At 47.8% G+C, this 13,912-nt stretch overlaps 1 protein-coding gene across 1 annotated transcript in view; it reads right to left on the reverse strand.

Moving 5' to 3' along the window:
- Window positions 1-13,912, reverse strand: part of trpm5 (transient receptor potential cation channel, subfamily M, member 5) — a 79,228-nt gene that overhangs the window by 22,404 nt on the left and 42,912 nt on the right. The window contains exons 12-16 of the mRNA XM_079497568.1: window positions 9,951-10,097; window positions 6,423-6,546; window positions 5,344-5,489; window positions 3,823-3,935; window positions 2,383-2,487 (exon numbers count right to left, since the gene is read on the reverse strand). Coding sequence (XP_079353694.1) covers window positions 2,383-2,487; window positions 3,823-3,935; window positions 5,344-5,489; window positions 6,423-6,546; window positions 9,951-10,097 — 635 coding nt within the window. The remainder of the gene's footprint in view (window positions 1-2,382; window positions 2,488-3,822; window positions 3,936-5,343; window positions 5,490-6,422; window positions 6,547-9,950; window positions 10,098-13,912) is intronic.

Raw genomic sequence — 13,912 nt, forward strand, 5'->3', positions numbered from 1 at the left:
TATCTGTCTGTGTCCCTCATTAGGCAGAGCATGAGCAGAGCCTTTTATGGTGGTTCTGGAGAACCGTGGGTCCGACCGACTCGATACCGGGCACCTGCGGGGTGTGGAACGCGTGTGTCGAATTTGAAGTCGGTGGGGCAAACGGTTCTCGAGTTATGTGCATTACAACCGTACACACACGCACAGACGCACACACACGCACGCTCGCACACAGAGATGTGGCGCATTTATAGTAGGACTAGACTTGTACGTGCCCGTCAAAGTTGGCCACCGGCCTACTTGGGAACGATGCAACTTGGGAACCTAATAATACCCGTTGTCAACTTCTCATATATAGCACCCGTTTTAACTGTCTGTCTTGGAGATCTCTGTATCTGCCTGTGTGTGAAGAGGGCAAACTGACTGACTGGGAAAAGTGGAATGGTTAAGTAGGCTAATCAATTGTCAGGTGTGGGGTTGCCATGGCAATCAATTGGCTGAGGTAGAAGCTGGAAATTGCACAGGTGAGGGGATTTAGGCTGATTAGGCCCACTGGCAGAGCCTGATCAGAGCCTTTTGTGGTGGTTCTGGGGAACCGTGGGTCCGACCGACTCGAGGCCGGGCAGTGCCCTCCCTGCGGGGGTGTGGAACGTGTGTGTCGAATTTGAAGTCGGTGGGGCAGAGGGTTCACGAGTTACGTGCATTACAACCACACACACACACACACACACGCACGCACGCACGCACGCACGCACACACACAGAGAGACGCAACGCATTTATAGTAGAACTAGACCATCATTGTTTATATACAAGTTTAATTCTTATCGACAGTTTGATCCACCACTAGAGTGTGACTTGAATGGCGGTAGAGCGTTGCGTTCAGGGTTCGTCCAATGAGGAAACACTAGACTAAAATGTGCTGCAAAGTCACAGGAACTCTGAAAGTGAAGTGTGAAAGTGACACCGTTGAATTAAGTGTAACATTAAGGGCTGAAATTGAAATTTAAGCCCAGTTTATAGTCTAATGCGATTATAGGGCTTATATGGCTTATAATGGCTACAATAGTCCACTTCAATTACGATGCCTTCAATCAAAGCTCATTAGTGAAAGCCGCCACAAAGTGGCCAGTGTGAAACGTATTGTAATGAGAATGTCAAACGCAGTTAAAAGAAATGTAGACCCTCATCTGCGCATTCTCGTTCTAATACGCAGTACAATGTCATTACAATCATTATGGTCTCTGTCGGCTGGAAACCTCATTATGTCCAGAAACTGTTAATTTTCAGGATTCAAATTCAAACGTGGCTAAAGTAGCAGATCTACAAGCTCGTTTTCCAGCTTGTTCTTTAGTGTGATGATGCAGTATGTCAACTAGGGGGCGTTAATTTACCAAAAAACACAACAAATTAGAATATGGAGATTTGGTTTCTGCCCAACAACAGTATCTAGAATATGTGGCATTCTCATTACGATGTGCATATACTGTATAGCAGGGGTTCTCAACCCGTGGGTCGCGACCCCTTGAGGGGTCGCCAAATTATTTTGGGGGGTCCCCAAATAATTTTTTAAAAAAAGGGTTTTTTTTTTTTTTTGCAACTGAATGGCTGTAAAGTGGAAATGAAGAGTTTACATATAGTACACATAGTACATGCATACACCTTCCCTAATGATGATGGTTTCAGTATTTATGTATGGTGTATTGTATTTATTAAGGTTATTGTAGCAGTCAATTTATATTGGGGGTCGGGAGGGGGCGGGGCGGGGGTCCCGAGACGTTGCCAAAGCATTTCCGGGGGTCCCCGGCCAAAAAGGTTGAGAACCCCTGGTATAGCACATGCCTGTATGCATAGTCTATGCACACACATTATAGGTTGCCATGTTACCAGCCCGAGGATGATTCTACAAATGTCTTCTAAATCCTGACAGTTTTCTGAAAAACCCATGTTTCTATGTCAGTGGTTCTCAAACTATTTCATGTCAAGAACCCCTAGAATTATCTGTAATTGCCCGCCGACCCCCATCTCAAAATAATGTAGTTCCAGGGACCCCACCATGAAGCAAAGATTTGAGTTAAAAAAACGTTTACTCTGAAAGAATATATATTCAAAGATTTGCGCCACATTTTCACGATTCTTCAAAAAGAGCAGATCTACAAGCTCGTAGCGTGCCGCGATATGAGCTTGTAGATCTGCTATTTTTCAATAGCTAAAGTATAACAATAATGCTTAAAACACCAAAAGGGGTTCCCGCCCAAAATGGGTTAAGCTCTCAAGTCTGATTTAGTTCTTTATTGTATGATATTGTCATGATTTTAACAGTTAGTTAAATAACATGCAATTGTTTGACAATTTGGGGAATTTTCTGTTTCTATATTATAATAACATGCCATGTTGAACTCACAGTGGGTCGTCATCACTGTCACTGAGCAGCAACGCCTTCTCTGTGTCCATGCTGTCCAGCTCTGCAAACTGCTCCCCTGCTGCACGGTTATCCAGCTCCTCCTCACTGACACGTGCACACGCGCACACGCACGCGCACACACACGCACACGCACGCACGCACGCACGCACACGCACACGCACTCAACATTTTAGGATGGCAATTTTATGAATGTCATTATTTTTTAAATGTGGGCATTTTTAAAGATATTTATTTTTGCGGCTTACGCCTTTTATTGGTTTTTGAAGGGACAGACAGTAGGCTGACAGGAAACGGGAGAGAGATGGGGGAAGACATGCAGTAAAGGCCGTGTCGGGCTCGGGAGTCGAACCCTGCGACTGGATTACCAGTCGGGTGCCCAGACGGTTACGCCACCGCCTGGGCCAAATGTGGGCATTTTTAACCGTATACCGCAACACGTTGAGAGCTTGTAGATCGTCTATATTTCAGGCCAGGACACCAGTGTACAACTAAGTTTATAGCTCAGGCATAACTCTATCTCTAATCCGTAAATATCTAATCCTAAACCTACTGTATAACCCATAGAGTATATGTATAACCCCCAACCTGAATCCTTGTCATTGTAAACGATTCTCTAAAAATACGTTTTTCAGCCATAAAACCTTTTTATGCACCGTCCGCATTTTGATCTTAGTAGGATCTCTGGGATCCCAATATACACACAGTAAGATCCTCACTGTTATTATAAAGTGGACCAAACGGTGTGTTATTTCTTTTCTTTTTTAATGTTTTTTTGTGGCTTTCGCCTTTATTTTATATATTCTTTTTATGGAGGGACAGACAGTAGGCTGACAGGAAATGGGGAGAGAGATGGGGGGGGAAGACATGCAGTAAAGGCCGTCGGGATCGGGAGTCGAACCCGCGGCACACTGCCAGACTGGATTACCAGCCAAGGTGCCTGGACCACTGAGCCATGGCCCAGGCCCGGTGTGTTATTTCTGCATAATGAACCGATCAGCTCGTTAATCAAAGCCCCAGAGCATGACATGACAGCCATGTAAACAAACACAATGTCATTTACAACTAAACTTTGCTCTCAAGAATGTTTCTGAAAGCATTCGAAGCGAGAAATAGAATGCAATAACCGAAAATGTATTCCACTTGATCAACACTTCCTCGTTTCCCTCGAGGCCAACGTGTTGCACTGGAAGGACGGCCAACGCAATCGCAATACTTATGGAATACTTTCATTACGGCAAGCAAGGAAATACTTTGTTTTGTTGTTACTTTTGGGTCAATCGATTAATATTATTATCCATTGCATAATATAGCTGTGGACCCCCTGGAACGCCCCTATAGAGACACCTGGGGGTCCCTGCCTGGAACCCCATGTTGAGAACCGATACAGTACATTGATATACTGTAGTGTGTAAAACTCACCTGAACTTGATGAGGTTGGTCCAGATGAGTGCTGGACAGAAGAAGGACACCACTAGTTTGGAGATGGCTGTGTCAGTAGTCATGGCGCCCCACCAGATCTTAGTCAGGAACCCCTACAGTACAGAAGGACACCAGATGGCTGTGTCAGTAGTCATGGCGCCCCACCAGATCTTAGTCAGGAGAGCCTACAGTATAGTACAGCATGTTCGTTAGGTCACCTGTTGCAGTATGGTTTTCAACCCTTTATAATGTAAAATAAAATAGCCGATCTACAAGCTCACAACGCGGCGCAGCACGACGCATTGTGAGCTTGTAGATCTGCTATTTTCACCGTGCAACCAAGTGTAAAATGACTTATACTGGATCTCTTGTCCACTATAGTCCCTTCCTAACATTTTATTCTAGTTTTTATTTGTTGACGAAATTGTCAGTATATTTAGTCTTAGTTTTAGTCATCATAGCTTAGTTTTCATTTAGTTTCCATTTAGTTTTTGTCAGTGGAAAAAGGTAGTCGATGAACATTTCTCGTCTTAGTTTTAGTCGACGAAATCAACACTGTTGGTCATATGAGGTTTCCACACGCCAGAGACTACCGCTATATGTAGTTTAGTCTCTTTGATAACAGGGAATAAGCCCCAGCTGAATGGGTAGAGAGAGAGGCCTGCTGGGAAGCAGAAGCTCCCAGGTAGGTTCAATTACAGGCCCTGGCAATGTGCCGAGGTGTCCCTGAGCAAGACACCTAACCTATAAATGTTCTAATTTGTTACATTATGCCCTAGACTACAGACAACAATGTTCTATTCTATGGTTTAGTCTCATTTGACCCTGAATGAACTAAAGCACAATGCTCTACTCGCTTTAAATAGCCTAGTTGTATGGAGCAGCATCCACATACTATGTAGATATATATGGATGTATACCACAAGGGGGCGCCATAAGCCTTGGAATGTGTGTGTGTGTGTGTGTGTGTGTGTGTGTGTGTGTGTGTGTGTGTGTGTGTGTGTGTGTGTGTGTGATAGGCTACTGCATCGACCTCAGTACATAGAAATTGATTTGTTTCATCATTGGTTCATTAAGTCATACAGTGAACTGAGTATGACACAGTATGTTTCACGAGCCAATTCTCCTCTCGTGACTTTAGTTCCTGTTCCTCTGTGCTCTTACATATCACCTGATTATTATCAGCGTATGTACATTTCACTGATGTATTACAGTTAAAAATGGAATCCTATCAGACAGTGTTGTTTTCGTCGACTAAAACTAACCCGGAAAATGTTCGTCGACTACCTTTTTCCACTGATGAAAACTAAATGGAAACAAAATGAAAACTAAGCTATGACGACTGAAACTAAGACTAAATACATTGACAATTTCATAAATTTATTTCAACAAATAAAAACTAGACTAAATTGTTAGGAAGGGACTAGTGGACAAGAGATCCAGTAGAAGTCATTTTACACTTGGTTGCATGCTGAAAATAGCAGATCTACAAGCTCACAACGCTGAGCTTGTGAGCTTTACCTGGACTCCATCGTGGGCAAAGAAGCTCTTGGCGTCGGCCTCCGTTGCCAAGTTGAGCACGGTGGATTTGCTCCAGCAGCAGGTCCGTCTCACCAGCAGAGCGTACGCCCTGTCCTCGCTGTTGGAGTAGCATTCTCCAAACAGATCTAAAGTTAAAATGTGGAGATAACGGTGGAGATTTAATTTGACAGCACATTTTGATTTAGTTTTAGTATTATTTTAGTTACATTTTAGTTAACTAGACCTGTACGTGCCCTTTGGCCACCATCCTACTTGAGAGAGTGGGTGGAACGCGTGTGTCGAATGTGAGGTCGGTGGGGCAAATGGTTCTCGAGTTACGTGCATTACAACCGTACACACACACACACGCACACAGACAGACAGATACGGAGACGCGGATCATAGGTAAACCAAGAATCTATCATCAGTCAATAAACAGTATAATATAGAACAAGTTGTGGGATCCAGGTCAACAAATGAACCTGGATCAATCCGTCTAAATTACATTTTTAACCTTGCAAGGTCGTCAAGGCTAGGGTAAGTGCTACTGTACGTACAGGCTAAGGTGGACTCTGAAGAGGTGAGTCCTCATGGGATGACCTTTTACGCAGAGCCTGGGAGTCGAGAGGGCGCTTGTTTTACAGGCGACCGGATTAAGGTTGGTGAGGGTTCCGTTAAAACGACCGAATTGAGGTTGGTGAGGGGTCCGTTAAAACGACCGGATTAAGGTTGGTGAGGGGTCCGTTAAAACGACCGGATTAAGGTTGGTGAGGGGTCCGTTAAAACGACCAGATTAAGGTTGGTGAGGGGTCCGTTAAAACGACCGGATTAAGGTTGGTGAGGGATCCGTTAAAACGACCGGATTAAGGTTGGTGAGGGATGCGCTGCTCCGTGCTTGCGGTTATGATTAGGTTAGGGTTAGAGGTAGGTTGTCGTTCGGTAGTAGCCGGCGCTGTAAAACAAGCGTCCCATCAGCGCCCATCGAAACCGAGGCTCTGCGCTTAAGGGCGTCCCTCTCCCTCATGTCGTTTACTCTGATCTTTATACACAACATGTCTAATATTGTTCTGTTGACTCACCGAGAGCAAACTGCTCATACTTGGCCTCCTTCATGCTGCGCGCCGACTCAGCCTCAGACTCCAGGCGGGCCATCTCTTTTAGGATCTTACAGCCCACCAGAGCTGCAGCCACAGCCTCGGGTCCCTGCAGTTCAAACATAACAGATCTTACAACCCATACTTCTATTTGGAATGTATCAATTTCACTTCAGTTTAACCCATTTAGACCCGACGTCGACATTTTAAAAATGTCTTCTAAATCATGAAAAAAATCTGAAAAACCTCATGTTTCTATATCAGTGGTGCTCAATATTTCATGTCAAGGACCCCAAAAATGATATGTATTTGGCCGCCGACCCCCATCTGAAAATATGTTGTTCCAGGGACCTCCCCCAGAAGCAAAGATTTGAGTTAAAAACGTTCGCTCTGAAAGAATATAATATTCAAAGATTTGCGCCACATTTTCACGATTTTTTCAAAAATAGCAGACCTACAAGTTCATAGCGCGGCACTCGGTGCCGCGCTATGAGCTTGTAGATCTGCTATTTTCCAATAGCTAAAGTATAACATAATGCTAAAAACACCAAAAGGGGTTCCCGCGCCGAAATCCACTTGGAGTAGACCCTCGATGGAGCTCGTTCATTTTTATTGATAACGAGCACCTTATCGATCAGGCTTATCGATCCCGGGTTCTTTAGCGAGCCCACTATCGAGCATTTTATATTATTTTGTGGAAAGACGGGAGACGATAAATTCTGAACAGAACCCGTATCTTTTACAGTACATTTCTAACAGACAGATTAAGGCTATATTGACCTTTTTACCAATAAAATAATATTAAAGAAACTGTTAACTCTAACCAGACATGTGTACCGTCACTTTGAGCGTAGTTTTTGTTTACACGGACAGCGCTGGTTGGCAGGTATCAATACACTTTTAAACCGAAACATGACATCATGGGCCGCTATGCTTGATAACAGGCTTGTTAAATGCCAAGTATACATGTATTTTCAATCTGGAAACTACTAGTCTCTCAGGTTTTCTGTGCTGTTACGTATACCATAATATGACCTAAATGCAAGGTTCTATAAAGTAACAATGTCATTCAAGGGTACCTTGGATGAAAGGGTTATTTACAGTACTGGGGACAGGGGTGATCTGAGAGGTTATTTACAGTACTGGGGACAGGGGTGACCTGAGAGGGTTATTTACAGTACTGGGGACAGGGGTGACCTGAGAGGTTATTTACAGTACTGGGGACAGGGGTGACCTAAGGTTATTTACAGTACTGGGGACAGGGGTGACCTGAGAGGTTATTTACAGTACTGGGGACAGGGGTGACCTGAGAGGTTATTTACAGTACTGGGGACAGGGGTGACCTGAGAGGTTATTTACAGTACTGGGGACAGGGGTGACCTGAGAGAGAAAGGTTATTTACAGTACTGGGGACAGGGGTGACCTGAGAGGTTATTTACAGTACTGGGGACAGGGGTGACCTGAGAGAGAAAGGTTATTTACAGTACTGGGGACAGGGGTGACCTGAGAGGTTATTTACAGTACTGGGGACAGGGGTGACCTAAGGTTATTTACAGTACTGGGGACATACAGGGGTGACCTGAGAGGTTATTTACAGTACTGGGGACAGGGGTGACCTGAGAGGTTATTTACAGTACTGGGGACAGGGGTGACCTGAGAGGTTATTTACAGTACTGGGGACAGGGGTGACCTGAGAGAGAAAGGTTATTTACAGTACTGGGGACAGGGGTGACCTGAGAGGTTATTTACAGTACTGGGGACAGGGGTGACCTAAGGTTATTTACAGTACTGGGGACAGGGGTGACCTGAGAGGTTATTTACAGTACTGGGGACAGGGGTGACCTGAGAGGTTATTTACAGTACTGGGGACAGGGGTGACCTGAGAGAGAAAGGTTATTTACAGTACTGGGGACAGGGGTGACCTAAGGTTATTTACAGTACTGGGGACAGGGGTGACCTGAGAGGTTATTTACAGTACTGGGGACAGGGGTGACCTGAGAGGTTATTTACAGTACTGGGGACAGGGGTGACATGAGAGGTTATTTACAGTACTGGGGACATACAGGGGTGACCTGAGAGAGAAAGGTTATTTACAGTACTGGGGACAGGGGTGACCTGAGAGGTTATTTACAGTACTGGGGACAGGGGTGACCTAAGGTTATTTACAGTACTGGGGACAGGGGTGACCTAAGGTTATTTACAGTACTGGGGACAGGGGTGACCTGAGAGGTTATTTACAGTACTGGGGACAGGGGTGACCTAAGGTTATTTACAGTACTGGGGACATACAGGGGTGACCTGAGAGAGAAAAGTTTGAGAACCACTAGAAGAAGCTGTCAGTTCTTGCAGATAACATCTTGCCGTAGCGCATGATGTTGATAAATATCACACACTCTGAATTCCATAATGACATTTCCATATGCCACAGATGTACCTGCCACAGCGCTGTTCAGTAAATGTCCCGTTCATGCGAAGCTCAACTTATAGTCCGCCGCACTACAGTGTCGCTTGAGGAACATAATGTTATTGTTTTTTGGTTTAGGCAAGTTATACTGTCAAGTGTGAATTGAGCCTATAAGACAACTAAAACTATCTACAACCCATCTTCATATAATTAGCCTGGGGTCCACCTATGCTTTCTATGGCATAGGCAGCTCCCGGCAGGATCCGCCGGGAGAATCTAGATGCAGCTGCGCGACATGAGACTAATTCATTAGAGCGACAGAGATAGAGAGGAGTATGTGTGTGTGTGTGTGTGTGTGTGTGTGTACGGGTGTGCGTGTGTGTGTCAATTTAACAAAGGTGCAGACGATCAGAAATCAGCAGAGTGATCGACGTTTGCGCTGCTGTTGTAGGCCTATGCATTGAAGTGGACTCGGACCCAGACTTTTTTTTCTTTCTCCCTGGAAATAAAAACGTCTGGGTTTCCGAGGCTATCATTATAATTGGTCCTCACTAATGACAATATGGTACCGTTTTTGTCTCGTCCTTTATTAACATGGAAATTCTGACAATTACTCAAGCAATTATCTAAGCTGGAGATAGGTGTGATGAAATGAAATGAAATGAAATGAAATGAAATGAAATGAAATCTATATTTACCCAGGGTATCTGGGCTAAGCTCAAGAACTTGTTTCCAGCCAGGCCCTGCTCATAGAACACATTTCATCGTAGTGGTTCAATGCCTTGTTCAAGGGCACTTCAGCGGTAATTTTTAACGTGTCGGACGGCTGATTCGAACTAGGAACCTTCCGGTATCAAGACCGCGCCGCTATCCGTTCGGCCACCGCTGCCACGCTGATCGCTGATGAACTAGCGAACAACGGGTTACCCTAACAGATGCAAACGGAAGAGAGGAAAGTACCAACCATGGCCCAGAAGAGAGGAAAGTACCAACCATGGCCCAGAAGAGAGGAAAGTACCAACCATGGCCCAGAAGAGAGGAAAGTACCAACCATGGCCCAGAAGAGAGGAAAGTACCAACCATGGCCCAGAAGAGAGGAAAGTACCAACCATGGCCCAGAAGTAGTTCGCCATCTGCTGGCGGTTCTGCAGGACCGCCCACAGGAACAGGTCTCTCCAGGGATGCTCGCAGCGCTCCTGCAGCTCCAACTCCAGGTTCTTCTGGCTGTGGAACAGACGCCCCTTAGCAGGCTTCTCCTGGAGGAATAAGGAACAGACGCCCCTTAGCAGGCTTCTCCTGGAGGAATAAGGAACAGACGCCCCTTAGCAGGCTTCTCCTGGAGGAATAAGGAACAGACGCCCCTTAGCAGGCTTCTCCTGGAGGACCACACAGACAGACCATAAGGTACAGACGCCCCTTAGCAGGCTTCTCCTGGAGGACCAACACAGACAGACCATAAGGTAAACAGACGCCCCTTAGCAGGCTTCTCCTGGAGGACCACACAGACAGACCATAAGGTAAACAGACGCCCCTTAGCAGGCTTCTCCTGGAGGACCACACAGACAGACCACAAGGTAAAGGCTTCTCCTGGAGGACCACACAGACAGACCATAAGGAACAGACGCCCCTTAGCAGGCTTCTCCTGGAGGACCACACAGACAGACCATAAGGGAAACAGACGCCCCTTAGCAGGCTTCTCCTGGAGGACCACACAGACAGACCATAAGGTAAACAGACGCCCCTTAGCAGGCTTCTCCTGGAGGACCACACAGACAGACCATAAGGTAAATACTGTGGAACAGACGCCCCTTAGCAGGCTTCTCCTGGAGGACGACAACACAGACCATAAGGTAAACAGACGCCCCTTAGCAGGCTTCTCCTGGAGGACCACACAGACAGACCATAAGGTAAACAGACGCCCCTTAGCAGGCTTCTCCTGGAGGACCACACAGACAGACCATAAGGTAAACAGACGCCCCTTAGCAGGCTTCTCCTGGAGGAATATGGAACAGACGCCCCTTAGCAGGCTTCTCCTGGAGGACCACACAGACAGACCATAAGGTACAGACGCCCCTTAGCAGGCTTCTCCTGGACGACGACACAGACAGACCATAAGGTAAACAGACGCCCCTTAGCAGGCTTCTCCTGGAGGACCACACAGACAGACCATAAGGTACAGACGCCCCTTAGCAGGCTTCTCCTGGAGGACCACACAGACAGACCATAAGGTAAATACTGTGGAACAGACGCCCCTTAGCAGGCTTCTCCTGGAGGACGACAACACAGACCATAAGGTAAACAGACGCCCCTTAGCAGGCTTCTCCTGGAGGACCACACAGACAGACCATAAGGTAAACAGACGCCCCTTAGCAGGCTTCTCCTGGAGGACCACACAGACAGACCATAAGGTAAATACTGTGGAACAGACGCCCCTTAGCAGGCTTCTCCTGGAGGACGACAACACAGACCATAAGGTAAACAGACGCCCCTTAGCAGGCTTCTCCTGGAGGACCACACAGACAGACCATAAGGTAAACAGACGCCCCTTAGCAGGCTTCTCCTGGAGGACCACACAGACAGACCATAAGGTAACAGACGCCCCTTAGCAGGCTTCTCCTGGAGGACCACACAGACAGACCATAAGGTAAACAGACGCCCCTTAGCAGGCTTCTCCTGGAGGAATATGGAACAGACGCCCCTTAGCAGGCTTCTCCTGGAGGACCACACAGACAGACCATAAGGTACAGACGCCCCTTAACAGGCTTCTCCTGGACGACGACACAGACAGACCATAAGGTAAACAGACGCCCCTTAGCAGGCTTCTCCTGGAGGACCACACAGACAGACCATAAGGTACAGACGCCCCTTAGCAGGCTTCTCCTGGAGGACGACAACACAGACCACAAGGTAAACAGACGCCCCTTAGCAGGCTTCTCCTGGAGGACCACACAGACAGACCATAAGGTAAACAGACGCCCCTTAGCAGGCTTCTCCTGGAGGACCACACAGACAGACCATAAGGTAAACAGACGCCCCTTAGCAGGCTTCTCCTGGAGGACCACACAAACAGACCACAAGGTAAATACTGTGGAACAGACGCCCCTTAGCAGGCTTCTCCTGGAGGACCACACAGACAGACCATAAGGTACAGACGCCCCTTAGCAGGCTTCTCCTGGAGGACCACACAGACAGACCATAAGGTAAACAGACGCCCCTTAGCAGGCTTCTCCTGGAGGACCACACACACAGACCACAAGGTAAACACTGTGGAACAGACGCCCCTTAGCAGGCTTCTCCTGGAGGACCACACACACAGACCACAAGGTAAACACTGTGGAACAGACGCCCCTTAGCAGGCTTCTCCTGGAGGACCACACAGACAGACCATAAGGTAAATACTGTGGAACAGACGCCCCTTAGCAGGCTTCTCCTGGAGGACCACACAGACAGACGCCCCTTAGCAGGCTTCTCCTGGAGGACCACACAGACAGACGCCCCTTAGCAGGCTTCTCCTGGAGGACCACACAGACAGACGCCCCTTAGCAGGCTTCTCCTGGAGGACCACACAGACAGACGCCCCTTAGCAGGCTTCTCCTGGAGGACCACACAGACAGACGCCCCTTAGCAGGCTTCTCCTGGAGGACCACACAGACAGACCATAAGGTACAGACGCCCCTTAGCAGGCTTCTCCTGGAGGACCACACAGACAGACCATAAGGTACAGACGCCCCTTAGCAGGCTTCTCCTGGAGGACGACACAGACAGACCATAAGGTAAATACTGTGGAACAGACGCCCCTTAGCAGGCTTCTCCTGGAGGACCACACAGACAGACCATAAGGTAAATACTGTGGAACAGACGCCCCTTAGCAGGCTTCTCCTGGAGGACCACACAGACAGACCATAAGGGAAACAGACGCCCCTTAGCAGGCTTCTCCTGGAGGACCACACAGACAGACCATAAGGTAAACAGACGCCCCTTAGCAGGCTTCTCCTGGAGGACCACACAGACAGACCATAAGGTAAACAGACGCCCCTTAGCAGGCTTCTCCTGGAGGACCACACAGACAGACCATAAGGTAAATACTGTGGAACAGACGCCCCTTAGCAGGCTTCTCCTGGAGGACCACACAAACAGACCATAAGGTAAATACTGTGGAACAGACGCCCCTTAGCAGGCTTCTCCTGGAGGACCACACAGACAGACCACAAGGTAAACAGACGCCCCTTAGCAGGCTTCTCCTGGAGGACCACACAGACAGACCATAAGGAACAGACGCCCCTTAGCAGGCTTCTCCTGGAGGACGACACAGACAGACCATAAGGAACAGACGCCCCTTAGCAGGCTTCTCCTGGAGGACGACACAGACAGACCATAAGGTACAGACGCCCCTTAGCAGGCTTCTCCTGGAAGGAGACGACACAGACAGACCATAAGGTAAACAGATGCCCCTTAGCAGGCTTCTCCTGGAGGACCACACAGACAGACCATAAGGTAAACAGACGCCCCTTAGCAGGCTTCTCCTGGAGGACCACACAGACAGACCACAAGGTAAACAGACGCCCCTTAGCAGGCTTCTCCTGGAGGACCACACAGACAGACCATAAGGTAAACAGACGCCCCTTAGCAGGCTTCTCCTGGAGGACCACACAGACAGACCATAAGGTAAACAGACGCCCCTTAGCAGGCTTCTCCTGGAGGACCACACAGACAGACCATAAGGTAAACAGACGCCCCTTAGCAGGCTTCTCCTGGAGGACGACACAGACAGACCACAAGGTAAACAGACGCCCCTTAGCAGGCTTCTCCTGGAGGACCACACAGACAGACCATAAGGTAAACAGATGCCCCTTAGCAGGCTTCTCCTGGAGGACCACACAGACAGACCATAAGGTAAACAGACGGCCCTTAGCAGGCTTCTCCTGGAGGACGACACAGACAGACCATAAGGTAAACAGACGCCCCTTAGCAGGCTTCTCCTGGAGGACCACACAGACAGACCACAAGGTAAATACTGTGGAACAGACGCCCCTTAGCAGGCTTCTCCTGGAGGACCACACAGACAGACCAC

This window comes from Electrona antarctica (genome assembly GCF_951216825.1).
Source record: "Electrona antarctica genome assembly, chromosome: 3".
In the NCBI taxonomy this organism is placed as follows: domain Eukaryota; kingdom Metazoa; phylum Chordata; class Actinopteri; order Myctophiformes; family Myctophidae; genus Electrona; species Electrona antarctica.